At 47.2% G+C, this 15,636-nt stretch overlaps 1 protein-coding gene across 1 annotated transcript; it reads right to left on the bottom strand.

The window, feature by feature from the left end:
* Window positions 1-884: 884 nt before the first annotated feature.
* Window positions 885-2,738, bottom strand: LOC127323964 (flavonol 3-O-glucosyltransferase UGT89B1-like). The gene has a single exon (XM_051352083.2). It carries the CDS (start codon window positions 2,690-2,692, stop codon window positions 1,190-1,192), a length of 1,503 nt encoding a protein of 500 aa, XP_051208043.1. The 5' UTR covers window positions 2,693-2,738; the 3' UTR covers window positions 885-1,189.
* Window positions 2,739-15,636: the final 12,898 nt, after the last annotated feature.

The raw sequence follows: 15,636 nt of genomic DNA, 5'->3' as shown, positions 1-15,636 counted from the left end.
ATTTTTCCACAAAATAAAATTTTCATTCAAACATTTGCTAATTCGTGTTTGTAGATAGTAAATTGTTACTTCACACATTTGCTAAATTGCATACCCACTATTTATAAGTTGTATATCCATGAATATTAAGTTGCATACCAACTATTATTAAGTTGCATATACACTCTTCTTAAGTTGTATACCAACTATGATTAAGTTGCATACATTATCCAATATAGTTTCACCACGTCTAAGTCGGCTACCACCACTCTTGTTAACTCTTTTCTGACAATACTAAGTCGGCTAGCACCACACATAAGTTACGTATCAATCATGGTGAATTTACACACCATCATTGTGAACTTGCCTATAGTCGTGCCTAAGTGGTCCACTAGTGGTACAAAGTCAACTAGCATCATAGTTCTGAAGTGGAGTTGCATTATCGTGTGAAGTTGGTCAGATGTACCTAAGTTGTGCATGGTTTGCTATAAAGTTGTATTTTCGTTGCTACCAAGTTGTCTACCTTAGAAACAAGTTACTGATGATACTAACAAAATATGGTTGGCAACTAGCAGTGCGATGTTGTAGGTCTTAATATTATTGAGTCGCTGGTTGTTGTTTTTAAATTAGTATCTCAGAAACTAAGTTAGCTACAGAACATACAAAAAAGTGTAAAAAAACTCTTTTGTACGAAATTGCTTTGATATAACACTAAGTTGTTTTTGCCATAACACTAAGTTGCTTTTACAAAAAAAAGTTTGTCGAAACATATACAAATGGGATCTAGTTTCGAAGATCTTCTCGCGAGAGACCCAATGATGAAAACGGATGTTCTTTCTGACATACGGTTTAAAAGTATTGACTTTTTGAATTTTTCCGTATGAAAGTTAAATACACGTGCAGTGATGATTCCCTGTTAATCCAAAAGTTTCCTTTTCCGTACGTGGGATAAAGAGCTGGTAGGATTTTCTTTTTATGGGGTGAGTGCTTGGATATATAAACCAGCACCCGGATGCCCCCTAGCCGCGCATTCTCAAGTGTTGTAGTGTTGGTTAGTGCTAACTGGTACAGTACTAGTACTAGTATGTAAACCCACACGCAGGCACGCAGCAATGTAAAGCATGACAGCAATCACAATACCCAAATACGGCGCATGCAGAATTGCACACAGGGCTATTATATGCCGCGGCGGCTCTGCCGGTTCTCCGGCCTATGCTGCGGCGACGGCTTCCAGCTCCCTCACCATCCTCTCCAAGTCCAGCCAGGAGCTGCCGCCTTCCTCCACCGCCTCCGCGGCAGCCACGGCGAGGGCGACAGCCTTGGCCCTCACCCCAGCCAATTCCGCTCCGTCCACAGCGTCCGCGAACACCCGCGCGAGCGTGGTCGGGTCAGGCACAGCGCTCTCGCCTTCCGCGGCGCGCACCGCGGCGCCGTGCACGTCGACGACGAGACGCGCGTCGATGAACTGGTCGGCCTTCATCGGCCACGTGACCAGCGTCACCCCCGCCGCGACGCCCTCCAGCGTCGAGTTCCAGCCGCAGTGCGTCACGAACGCCCCCACCGCGGCATGCCGCAGTATCTCCATCTGCGGCGCCCAGCCGCGCACGACGCGTCCTCTGTCCCGAGCCCTCTCCTCCAGCCCCTCCGGCAGCACGGCGACGTCCGCGCTCACCGCCCAGATGAACCGCACGCCGCTCGCCTCCAGCGCCGCGCCCAGCGCCGCCGCTTGAGCCGGCGGCGGCTTGTACATGCTCCCGAAGCAGACGTAGAGCACAGAACGGGCGGGGCAGTCGGCGAGCCAAGAGAACAGCTCCTCTGTTCCCGCCGTCGGCCTCTCCCGTGCGCGGCACCCGGAGGCAGAAACCGGGCCGACCGCCCACACGCGGCCGTGCCCGAAGTGCCGCTTCAGGTGCTCCAAGAAATCGCCCTCCATCGCAGCGAAGGTATTCAGCACGGCGCCCCAAGCTCTGGAATTGAGCCGGAACCCTTCCCGTGCGAGCTCCCAGTCCGGGTCGCCGGGGACGTAGGCCTTCACCATCGTCGGCACGTGTCGATAGGGGATAGACGGGGAACCCGGGAGATCGCCCAGAACAACCGGACTGTTCGGATCTAGCGGCAGCGAGCCGCTCCACAGGGGTTCTGCCACCGCCGTGGCGAACGCGCCGCTGCTGTAGAACACGACCCGCGGAACTCGCAGGTCGTCGGCGATGAGCTGCGCCGATCCGAGAAAGAAATCGGAGAGAACGGCTGTAGGCGGGTCTCGCTGCGACCGGGCCCATGAGACGAGCGGGCCACGGAGGGTGGAGAGGGGGACGGCGAGGAGGGCGTGGTGGGTGCCCGGGGCGAGTTGGCCGGCCTGCTCGGGAGCAGAAGGGTCGGGGAGCGGCATCGGGAGGGCGGCGGCGAGAGGGGTGGACGCGAGGAAGGCGGAGAGGAGGGGCAGGCTGGACGGGGTGGCGGCGACGGTGATGTGGACGCGGTGGCGGGTGGAGAGGAGATGGGCGAAGTCGAGGAGTGGCAGGAGGTGGCCTTGCGACGGGAAGGCGATGACGAGAACATGTGGGCGCCGGGAGGACACGTCGGCGGAAGACATGGCCGAGAAATCGAGCTCGTCTGTGGAGAGCGGAGGCGAGAGAGAATCGTGGAAGGGAATTGATGAGTGAGCTGTGACTCCGCGAGCGCTAGTGGTACTGGCCACCGGGGCATCGTGCATTGCCGTGGAGAATGGGATCCTCCTCCTAGAGAACGGGATGCTGACAGAGTACAGTCTTTGTTAATTCATTGGTCACTAGTAGTAAGTGTGCACGTTCAGTACATGTCAGCTAATACACATTATAAAATAAAATAAAGAAATTGAGGATTTGTATTAATCCCCCCCGTCTAACGTCTATAAAAAGATGTTGAAGATTTATTTAAATTAGAATGTATCTAATACATTAAAATATATCTAAATCTATATCTAATAATAAAGAAAATAAGGCTTCTTGTTCGTCCGTCTATTATTGCCCCTAATTTTTATGGAAATTACATGTCTACCACCCCTAATTTTTAGTGTGGCCAACCGAGAACGTTACGTGGGCCTGTCTGTCCTTGGCCCGACCCAGCTAATACGTCTCTATAGGAAACTCCCAATCTAGCTACATTGTTTCTGTTCCTCAAAAAAAAGCTACATTGTTTCCATGTCGTACCGAAAGTCTGGTTGGATTCCTGTTCTATTTCTAACCGCCGCCACAGGAGCCGGGCAGGATAGGAGCGCAGCCATGGGTGGCCGACGCCCTGGGAGCACCATCATAATTCTCGCCGAATTTGGTTGCGAACGTGGAGGTCGACCGCCTGCGCCGGAGACTGGCTGCTTCGAGCTCGTCCACCTGCGGCCTGCGGGGCCTCAATATGGTTGGAGGAGAGGTTTGTCTCTACAGAAAAATGCGGGGCGCCGCTCGATCTGGGAGGAGCCGCAGGACATGGTAGCGGCCATGGCTGGCGGTGAGAGGTCAATATCGCAGCCATGACAGGCCCCACAACCACAAGCACGAAAAGAAAGGCCATGAACGGCGATGGCTTGCCGCGTCGCCGAAACCCAGCCAACGCGATCCATGATGGCCACTGCGATCTCCGGACGACGCAGCCGAATAAGCGACTGGACTATATAGGCACTAACTGCAAATCAAATCAAAGATCCAGCAACACCGCAGGTGGCCAGCACCGACTGCTATGCCTACTACAAGAACGAGGTGGGATTATAATCGGGCGAAGATGACGCCGGGCTGCCCGAAGACGATGTTGGGCTGCTCGAGGAGGCCACGTCGTCTGTGGCTTACCATGCCCAGCAACAACAGGACACCGCCAATGGGTGCTAGAATAAGATGGGATTGAAATCCGACGAGGGCGACATCAGTCTGCTCCAGGAGGCAAGGCAATGGCGGCGGTAGCTCTCCATGGCCAGAAACAACGGACGCGCGACCGATGCGGCGCCTTCCGGATGGTCTACGCCAAGGCCTTCGTGAACGAGTGAAAGGTTGCCCACCGATCCACATCACACAACATCCAAAAGTTCAGCTCAGTTGCACGACTCCAACTAGGATTATGGTGAGCTGGTCTCGGTTATGTTAGATGCAGCGGTTGACGTTGTGCTTCCCTTCGCTTCTCCATGGCTCATCTCTAAAGCTGCTTTTGGTCTACTGGGTTGATCAAGATTTTTCCGCCGCTCGATCTGCACAATAGCTGATCCAGGCAGGTAACAATAGGTGTGTCTTCACGTGATCAAGCACCATGGTCGATCGAGCTCAAAGGAATCAACATGCAGCTATTCTCTATCCAATACAACATGCTCCCGCGGTGTGCTAGCGTTGCATCTGTATGCTATAAAGTCAATCTGGAAAGCAAAGTGAGATTCATCAATTTCTAATTGCACGCGTGGAGGAAACATAAGCTTGTTTGATTCTTCAGTTGTCCACCCACCGAGTCGACGAAAATCACTGTTGCTGCTCCTTCTGTCTAGGTTGATAATTCTAACCAGTAGCAACAGGTTCTTGGGCACAGGTTGATCGATGATTTTCTCCTGCGTGACTGCGTCTGAATCTTAGCTTGCTATTGTTTTTCCCCTAAATCAGATCAGATTATATAGGTAACACTTAGTTTCCAATGGATTCCAATTTATTTTAGATTGCAGATTTTGTTGTTTTCTTTTCATAGTGAAAAATCTATGGCAGATGAGATGCGTTGTGTTAATTCACATGTTAGTAGTGGAGCCCATATTATATCATCTTTATTTGCCGAGTAACCAACCAAGCTAACTTGATATGAGTAATGCTGAATAATACCACCTCGATCCCTTGCAACGGGTCCCACCAGTACATATAGCAAAATGCGGAATCAACATATGCTTCGGCATTTTAAGAGCAGGTGACTGATCGACTCTCTCCGTAGCGAAGCAAGGGCTTTGTCCTAGTATATCTAAAATTAGATAATCTTTTGACATTCTTTTGTAGATGGAGATAGTACTTTATATATGTTTTCCCTCAAGATGCAATATTTTTGCTTCATGAGCAGGAAAGGATGCAAGTAATGTAAGTTGGCAGTTCTCAAGAACAAAACAAAAGAAACTAATTTATGTTGGCCATGCTTGATAAGGGCATCTCCAGCAGCGCGACGCAAACGGACGCTCAGCGACCGTTTTCGTCTGCCGTGACCGGAAATGCGTCTGGGGCCTGTTCCAGCGGGGCGACGCAAAGTGACCGGGCCATCCGCGGAGACGCAAACCTGGCCCAAATATGCGCCAGCGATGCGTCTCTGCGGACGTCCGGAAACGTCCGCTCGTGTCCGGCGGACGTTTTGGCTGGCCCGCCTGGCAGCGACCCTGCGTCGATGCGTCTTCTCAAACGTGCCAGCGACTGCAAAGCTGCGTCGCTGCATCGCTTCGGCACACTGCGCCACTTTAATGGCGATGATGCCTCGGCTGCCGGGCGGCCGCCCACCTCCGCCAACCAGGTGAATGGCGACGCCACGCGTCCCGCGGCCACCGCATGCCGCCGGCCTATATAAAGGGGGCGCGCGTTCTTCTTCCTCATTCACTCCTCCAAAGAAACCCTAACTAGCCGCCACAAAGCTCGACCGTAGCGCCGCCTAGGTGTTCCTGCGACGCAGCCAAGCCCGCGAGGAAGTCCATGGCCGGTCCTGGTGGCCGGCGAGGCGGTCGAGGCCGCGGCCCTGGGCGCCCCCCGTGGCCGGGGCAGGGGCCACCGTGGTGGAGAAACTACGGCCCCACGCTCGCCGTCGCCTGCGCCCTCCTCGTCCTCGCAGGAGGAGCGCTGCTTCGAGTTCCTCCTCTGCATCGACGACGACCCACTCGCCATCAAGCGGCTACCGGACAAGTTCGCCGAGTTCGTCGACGGCATTGAGCCGGCGCACTTGCAGCTACGGGAGGCCAGCTGCAACTTCTGCCGCTGGACTGTGGAGGTCCTGTTCGACGGGCAGGGCAAGATGTACCTGCACACGGGGTGGGACAAGTTCGCCCGTGACCTCGACCTCGAGCCCGGCTGCCAGCTCACCTTCCTCTACGAGGGGGACGGCGAGATGATCGTCAAAGGTGTTCGACGACACAGCCTGCCGCAGGCACTACCACACCGACGACTCCGGCTCCAACACCGATAGTTAGAACGTTGAGTGTTCTTTCTTTGCAGCGAATCTGGCTACGGGCCAGACGAAGCCAGTAGTCGAGGTTTCTGGATGTTCGCTTCATCGGTAGAACCAACAAGGGCACCATCTCCTCCCGCTGGATTTTCCAGTTTGGGTGACTGGGTGCCCTTGAATGTTCTTTCTTGGCAACGAACATACGGAAATCAACACAACTGGCTTCTATTTTTTAAAATTTTATATTTGTGTCAACCATGGTTCAAACTATGTGTTAGTTTGTGTAAACCATGTGCCTAACTATGTGTTAGTTTGTGTAAAATCATGTTTTAAAATGTTATATTTGAAACTATGTTTAAATGGAGAAGAGGGAAGAAAGGAAAAAAAAATTAAAATGCGTCGCCCCGCTGGAGCAGACCCCAGACACAAACGGACGCACGGATAAAAACGATCATTTTTGCGTCCGCAGCGCGACGCAAACGGACGCTCGCGGACATTAAAATGCGTCGCGCTGCTGGAGATGCCCTAAGTGAGCAACAAGGAGCTCATACAATTCAGAATTGTAATCTTTTAATAGCGCTGGCCTTAGAGCATCTCTAGCAGAGTCTATAAACGCGCGAACTGAAAACACCGAGTTCAGTTCACCGAACTCGTGCTTACGGGATTCTGTTTTACAGTTTTGGTTTACGAGCTCTGTTCTGCGTCAGCCATTTTCCGAACCAGTAAAAGAAGGGTTCTTTCATAGAATTCATATGCAACGCATACAACAATCAATCATAATTAATCAAATAATCATCCAAATTATTACAACAGATAAACAAATGTCCGAACCAAATTATTACAACAGTTTTGGAAAAATTGAACAAATGAAGAAATATCTCAACCAAATTATAACAATTTTCGACCAATCAAACAAATGAACAAATGTATCAACAATGATACATCTCACACATAAATGAATGAAATGGTAGGATCAAAGGAGACGACCATATATATCGCTGCCAATGGTGCATTTTCATATCATAAACAAGCTGAGCATGGGTACTGGCATTCTCAATATGCCGATGCGTTTGAAGGAAAGCTTCAATGCGATCTGATTGTGTTTGGGTTGCACTCGGGTGCCAACGTTATCATAGAAGCAGGGCAGGCTTAACTCTCTTTCATCCTCGATGATCATGTTGTGAAGAATCACACAACATGTCATGATGTTCACAAGGGTTTTTTTGTCCCAAAACCGGGCTAGGCCACGAACAATGAAAAATATTGCTTGCAAAACACCGAAAGCTCTCTCAATGTCCTTGCAAGATGCTTCTTGAGCTTTGGAAAATTCAACTTTTATTTTGTCTTGGGATCCTTCACAGACTACACAGAAGTTGCGCAATCCAGATAGATGTCATCGGCTAGGTAATATCCCATTGTATATTTATTGTTCATGACCTTGTAGTTGCAAGTGGGTGCTTGCCCATTTGCTAGTTTCGCAAATAAGGAGGATCTTTGCAGCACGTTGATGTCATTGAGTGTTCCCGCAAACCAAAAGAAAAACAATACCAAATCCACAAATCTTGTAATGCGACGGCCTCAAGTACAATGATAACATCTTTGCTCTTCCCACAGTATTGTCCATGCTATGCCTTGGGAAAATTCAGACACAAATAGGGACACTGCTAGAGAAGCTCATGCAGAGCAAAAGTACCCTAATCAACCCATATGTTCCTAAAAATATTACTAAAGCACATTTTAATTTAGGAACACTTTCTAATACTTTTTTAGAAATAATTTTAAATTTTTTTCTCATAATTCTGAAACTGGATATAAATTAGGTAATCGAACTTTTTTTGCATTTATTAAAAAAGTTAATAATACGTGCATATTAGTTGGCCACACATAATCCGGCCCACGTGCTCGCGGGGCTTTGGAGGAGCGCGTTCGCAATGGCAGTCTCAGGCCTAACTGTGCCTTTTCTTTCTTGACAAAACCTCTGGCCCAAATCTGGAGAGGCTCAAAACCCGCGGAGCTCTGCTCTCTGTGCCCGACGGGCGTAAGCCCAACCGCGGAAGAAAGCGGGCAAAGGCAGTGGGAAGAAAAGAAACATCTCCCTCAAGTCTCAATCAAAAAAAAATTCTCTCTAAAAAAAATCGCGTCAACTTCCAAGAAAGACAGAGCTGAGCTAGCAAAATGGATCACCCTAGCCGACGGAAATCTCCCAGCCGTCGGCCGTCGGCCGTCGGCGTCCAGCGAGACGGCGGTGGGGCACCAGGATTCGCACGCCTAGACCTAACCGGGACGGGGACATGGCTGATCGATTGATGGAAGAACTACGTACGTACGGGTGCGTCTACTGCAGAGATATACCTTGCGTTCCGGCCATGCAATGCAGCGTGACAAGGAGTGCACTCGAGCGCATGCAAATACACGCATACGAACACGTATATATGCGCATTTCGGTTAAGACTAGCCTGTCGGCGAAATGTGTACAGCACAAGTCATGCAAGTCAGAGGCTTCTGGTGTACGGCGGTTGGGTGCTCGGTCGCACCTCTCGTGTCCTCGTAGAGCTATCATCACCCATGTCCCTGATGAGGATTGAGGAGTAGGTGAGCACGCAAGCTGACGATAATTATTATCTGACAAAAAATTATAAAACCCGTCGAGCTAGGGTTTCAAAGAACCATTTTTTTTTAGAAAACCACAACTCCGGTAAGTTGTTTCCCCGACTTCAAACCTCGTGATTTAGTCAGCTTGGCACCGTTTATGACAACCCAGGCCCACCAGTCAGGTTCCACGTGGCATATATCGGAGGATATTCTCTCTGGAGTTCTTTTTTTTTCCGAAGACCAAACCGGACTCGAACCGAGCTATTTAGAAATTTTCACTTTTTTTACTTTTTGGGGCTGAAATTTATTTTTAATATCCAAACTTATAAATATCACGAAGAATTCCAGTATTTCAAACTACATGTAGTGAATCACCAAAGAATTTCTTCAGATCCAATTTTCATATCATTTGGGCCAAAAGATTTCAAATCCAAACATTTTAAAAGTCCTAAGTTTTCTCTGTTTTTCCAAGTTTGGCCAAATTAAATCAAAATTCGAATGTTTTCAAGAAAATCTTGATAAAATACTGTAGCGTGGCCCAAGTTTACTAATGGAACAAACTATTCTAATTTTTACATATTTATATTTTTTTGAATTTCTGACCTAATTTCAAACAAAATTTTGAATGATTGAACTTCCTAATTGTTCGGTTCAAGTCCGGTTTTTGCAGGAAAAAAACTGAGTGGAACCAACCAACTCTGCCACTTGGACCTAACTAATGGGAGGGGACTTTCGGAAAGTTGTCAAAAATGGACTAAGTCGCATCATTTGGGCTCTTTGAAACAATTTTCCCCACAAGTTGTGGTTTTTCTAAAAGAAAATCCTTCGCTTGTGGATTTGTGAAACCTAGCCCCCAACAGTTGTGTTTTTTTGTGAAATTTTCTCTTATTAATTATCTGCTTAATAGCCAAGAGTTACATTTTTCTTGAGATAACATATTTTTAGTGCTCTTGTGGGTGCCGCGTGGGGCTGGCTCCTCAACGATTGGTGTTCTAAAAATTGTGTATACTCGTGTATTTTTTCCTTTCTGATTTAAAGGGAACGGGTTGTGAATTATGTTCTCAGTTTTCTCATTCTCAGTATTTGAGAGAGTGCGCTGAAAGTGTGTGAAACACTATAGGTCCATAGCTTTATGACATTATGAAACTTCCTTATGATTTCCTCGTGTAGGAAAGCTAGCCCTAAATTAATTCCTTGCCCTTTTATCATGGCAGTGGACGGCATAAAGCTGCCGTATCCTCCTCAGAGAGCAACTTGGACTTGCATGCCATTGCAAGCTTAGCTTCCAATCTTTGCCATCTGATGGAAAGCCCTCTCCGATCTACCGGAAAATATGGCACACATCGAGCATCTTTGGAATCCGTGTGTCTGCTAATTCCTTTTGAAAGATGGCACTTCCTTGTCCTTTTGGACGAGAGGTCACTTGTAACTAGACTGACTTCGCAGCTAAATGGGAGAACAAAGTGTTCACAGTGCATGATGATGATCATGATGACGGGGCGTGATTCGAGTTCTCATGCATGCATATTGCCTCTCATCTCATGAAGCGACTTTCATGCCTTTTATTTTATTCTATAGTACTCAACATACATTTGATGGCAAACTATAAATTTTTCCGTTATTTCACTCTATTCTACAGTCCTTTCCATGTTCATGTTTTTATCTGACGAGTGTTACTTTCTACCTGACCCTTTACCAGAGCCAGTAAATTGTGTATATCTAAATTCAGTCAAAAAGATTGATCTGTAAGCCAGCCGGGGTTGCCAAGGAAGTGGCAACGAACAAAAGCAAACGCAAACAACTAAATCTACGTACAAAAAGGCTTGGGTGATAAGGAAAAGCCAGGATAAATCAGCCATGGGTACCTATAGCCTAAGCCGGAGAGGCGTCTTGTGTAAAATTCAAACCGCCGCAGTTTCTCCAGACAAATACAAATGCTACGCATATCTACTTGTGTGTGTTGTTGAACAATCGGTTCCAAAGGCTATAATGACAGTGATTAGAGAGATGAAATTAGCCATGCAAACTTAGTCAAGAAGAGATTAGCTAGGGAACATTACTCGCATCCAGAACAAGAGGTGTACCATGATGAAGTGCTAAGCTTCAACTACCTTGTATCTAATATTGTTTTCCTAGACACTAGTGTAGTGTCACATAGTTCGCACATTATTGGGCTACTATTAATTGTTTGTGAAACTTTGAACTTGGATAATAAAATACACACCTTGTATATCATAACAATAGAAATATTTATATGTTATCTACTCCAATATAGAAGGCGTATTCGTTTACGAAAATCAACTTTACTATCTTTGACCAAGTTTTTACAGAAATTGTCAATATTTACAATACCAAATTAGTATCTGATGAGGACATCCCTACTACACCACTACCTCCGTCATTGATAAATGAAGATGAACCTGCTGTGGAGCTCAAGTCCAATGAAGTTCGGATTGGACCAATTACAAGGGCTCGTGCGAAGCTACTAAAACAACAGGTGAACTTGTTTCTAAACGGTACTTTGATTGATGAGAACTTTATACTGCCTAAGTCCTATTACTTATGTATCATCAGGTATCAAGAGGAGACGAGCATCGCACGAGGAGGAGAGGAGCAGCTGGACATGAAGACGGACGTCAAGATGGACGTGAAGCTGGACATGGAGCTGGACATGAAGATATCTCATGGACGCGCGAGGGAGGAGCGGGAGGCATGCGCGAGAGGAGAAGAAGACGTCCAGGCCGGTCCAGCATCCGGTCCGACCGGCCGCCAGACTGGCCAACCCGGTCACTGACCCGGTTGACCGGGCGCCAACCGGACGCGACTTATCGTACCGGATGAAAACCGGAAAACCTCGCAACTATCCGGTTGCCGCCCGGTTGACCGGACCCCAGACCGGCCGATCCGGTCCCTGGTCCGGTTGACCGGATTCCAGACCGGATTTGTCCGAGTCTGACTCGACCAGATCTATTCTGGGTCGGTTATTTTTGTATCTTTTCGACCAGAACTCGTCCCGGACGCCTATATAAGTGCCCAGGACACCCCCCTAGCTGCTTTAGACCACGTTTAAGATAAACCCTAGTTCTTAGTTGTTTGCTCTAGCAAAACTATTGAATCCCTACACTATATTGCTTGATATTGTGTAGATCCTGAAAAAGTCTTGTGTGATCTGCTGTTCCATTGGGAATTAGACGGTTGCAACTTACCGCTTCGTGGTCGGCGGCTACGTGCGCAAGTGTGTGGAGTTGCGAATATCTTGCAGGATTGAGAGCTGTTGCATTGGCGACAGGGACCAATCGAGAGATCTCGTTGCGTCATACAAGTTATCATCCACTTCATCGTCGTGTATCTCCGCTGCCATCACCCCGTGATCATCATCACCATCGTTGCTTACTGAGAAGATCGGGCCACCCCTCATCATCTTGGTATCAGATTTCCAGTTTTCCTCGGTAAGCCATCCACAATCCACCCCATAGTTGAGTTGTGAGTGTTTCCTATCCAGAAAAAGCCATAAAAATTAGGGTTAGGGTTTTCCATAGCCTTAGATTGCACTAATTTCAAGTTTTAGTTGCTTTTCGTAGTTGTTTTTGCGTCTCTTTTCTCTCTGTCTAGTCTTTTAGGGTTTGAGTTTACTCTATCATCTAGTGATACTTTATCGTGTGGTGTCAGTTTTTGTTACTCCGAGTCCACATAGCGTACAGTGTGCTTGTTCCAAACCATAGACACAGCCTTTCGATATCAAGTGACTAGGAACTTTCCCAGAAGAGACTAGTTTTACCGCTCGACAGGCTGCTCGTTAGGTTATCGGTGCTTTGCATATTTCTGTTGGCCGTGTTATCAAGGAGTTGTTTTAGAAAATTAAAAAAAAGAGAGAAAATTGAAAATAAGCAAAAAGAGCTACATAGCTGCGTGTGTTATACAAAACGAAAAATCCAAAAATAAAAGTGTCGTGCTAGTTGAATCCAGTGAAGGCCTAAGTTTACTTTACTGCACCTGTAGTTGAGCAATCTTGTGCCTGTCTCGTTGAGCTTTGCTAGCGTCTCTCGTGTGCATTGCAACTTTTCCCACATATAGTTGCATTGCCCCATTATATCACCTTGTGTGAGTATCATTGGTTGTCTACGGTCAGCGCTAGAGCTTGTTATTGGTGCAAATAGGTAGCCTACCTACAGCCCCACATATACCCTGCTTTGTCGTGTGATTTGTTCTTATACCCTTGATATTCGCTTCGCTACATCCGTGCACTAGTTGTTACTACAAGTGGTAAGCAACACTAATTTACTTTGGAATGGTAAGATCTCCTTTTCTTATCAGTTTTGAGTGAGTTGTGAGAGTACCACCATATATTTTTGATTTAGTGCACTAATCTACTAACGATGTCTGCTAGTGATCATAGAATTGTTAACCAGGAAAACAAGAGTGCTGCAGATATCATCACATGGAGGGAGTATGAGGCTCTTCGTAATGAGATGCGACGTGAATTCCGCGCTCAGGACGATGTGCTTAATGGGAAGATTGATGAGATTTCCCAAAAGCTGGATGCTACTCATGTGACCGTCACTACAATGCAAGATCAAATGACGGATGTACAACGCAATCTTGCTGATTTGCGCTTAGCTGTTGAGAATTTAACCGCGCAACAGCAACAAGAAGATGACGATGATCCTGAGCTTCAAGATGACGCACACAATGCTCGTGATGCGCCACGTGGTAATCGTCCTCACGGTTGGGTTCCACTTGGCCGCAATGGTGGTGGACAAGATGAGGAAGATGGTTTGGGTAAGCCCAAGTTTTCTATACCCAAGTTTGAAGGAGGAGCTGATGTTGAAGAATACCTCACTTGGGAGCTCAAGATTGAGAAGTTGTGGAGCTTACATCCACATTATACTGAAGACCGGAAGATCAAGCTTGCTTCTTCCGAATTTGATGGCTATGCTTTGCGTTGGTGGGATGCTTTTGTTCGTAACCGCAAAGAGGATCGTGAGCAGCCTATACGCACATGGCGTGCCATAAAGGAGGCGATGACTTCTCGCTTTGTGCCTACAAATTACTTGCGGAATATATATGATAAGCTGACTCTTTTGAGACAAGGTGTGAAGACTGTGGATGAATACTACATGGAGATGGAGATGCTTATGCAGCGTGGCCGTGTCCGTGAGTCTCTTGAGATGACAATGCAGCGTTTCCTCAACGGTTTAAAGTATGACATCAAAGGCATTGTTCGTCACTACAGCTACACCAATATGAATCAATTGTTACATCATGCAAGAGAAGCTGAATCACAGTTGGCTGACGAAGCGAAGATCAAAGGTCGAGCTACAGGAGCTGGGCGTTTCACACCCCGCGCGGCCCCACCTATGGCGCCGGCACCTTCGACGCGCTCCGCCCCTCCGCCTAGTAAGTCGGTCTCCAATGTGTCTAACACAAAGAAGTCCGAATCTGCTGCAAGTACGAGTGGCTCTAATGTGTCTACTGCGCGTAACCGTGATATGGTTTGTCATACATGTGGTGGCAAGGGTCACTTTAAGAGAGATTGTCCTAACCGCAAAGTCATGGTTATCAATGAGGACAATGAGTATGAGACTGGAGATGATGTTGATCCTAATGCTCCAGAAGATGATGACTATGACACCGATGGTGAAGATGCATACCCGTCTGAGGCTCGCACCATTGTTGTGTCGCAGCATGCTCTTAATGTGTTGCCTAGTGCATCTACTCAGCGCTGCAATTTGTTCCAAACAAAGGCTTTAGTTGGTCCTGACAAAGCTTTCAAGGTCATTATTGATGGCGGGAGTTGCCGCAATTTAGCAAGCAAGGAGTTATGTACCAGGCTGAAGTTGAAGTATCTACCGCACCCGCATCCATATTATATTCAGTGGTTGAGTGACAATGGTGAGATGAAGGTAAACCACATGGTGCGTGTTGAGTTAGCTATTGGACCGTATAAGGATTGCATTGATTTTGATGTCGTTCCTATGACGGTGTGTCACCTACTATTGGGTCGGCCTTGGCTCTATGACCGTTCTGTGCAACACAATGGCCGTGCCAATACATATCACTTGGAGTTCAAGGGCAAGAAAATCAATTTACAGCCTATGACACCACAGCAAATTGTCAATGAGTCTCGTCAGAAAGTTGAAGTCAATTTGGAGGATGCTTCTTTAGATAGGCGAGAGAATTGTAATGTTGTGAGTGATATAACGAAAAGTGAGAGAGTGAATTCCTTAGTCTCATTAGCCACCAAAGAAGACATGAGAGAATTTAGTGAGGATCCTACAACCATGCCTCTTGTGCTCTTGTACAGGGGTACGGTTTTGGTTTCTAATGACATGACCCCTCTTCCTCTTGGTGTTTCTAATGTTTTGCAGGAATTTGGCGACATGTTTCCGGATGAGGTACCCGCAGGACTTCCACCATTGCGAGGTATTGAGCATCAAATTGACTTGATTCCCGGAGCTTCGCTACCCAATCGGGCACCATATAGAACGAACCCCGAAGAGACGAAGGAGATACAGAAGCAAGTACAAGTGCTACTCGACAAAGGTTATATCCGCATAAGCCTTAGTCCTTGTGTTGTTCCTGTTATTCTTGTTCCTAAGAAAGATGGTACATGGCGTATGTGCGTAGATTATAGAGCTATAAACAATATCACTATTCGATATCGTCACCCTATTCCCCGTTTAGAGGATATGCTAGATGAATTGAGTGGTGCTGCTGTGTTCTCTAAAATTGATTTGCGTAGTGGTTATCATCAAATTAGGATGAAAGAAGGGGATGAGTGGAAAACCGCCTTTAAAACAAAATTTAGTTTATATGAGTGGTTAGTAATGCCTTTTGGTTTGACTAATGCACCTAGCACTTTCATGAGACTGATGAACCATGTTTTGCGTGAATTTATTGGCAAGTTTGTGGTTGTGTATTTTGATGACATATTAA

Source organism: Lolium perenne, chromosome 7 (genome assembly GCF_019359855.2).
Source record: "Lolium perenne isolate Kyuss_39 chromosome 7, Kyuss_2.0, whole genome shotgun sequence".
NCBI lineage: Eukaryota > Viridiplantae > Streptophyta > Magnoliopsida > Poales > Poaceae > Lolium > Lolium perenne.
The sequence above is the reverse complement of the archived record's forward strand: the minus strand, read 5'-3'. Positions and strand labels throughout refer to the sequence as shown.

What these genes read in the sequence shown, in the direction of transcription:
- LOC127323964 (XM_051352083.2), bottom strand. Translation starts at nt 2,692, where the DNA reads ATGCACGATGCCCCGGTGGCCAGTACCACTAGCGCTCGCGGAGTCACA.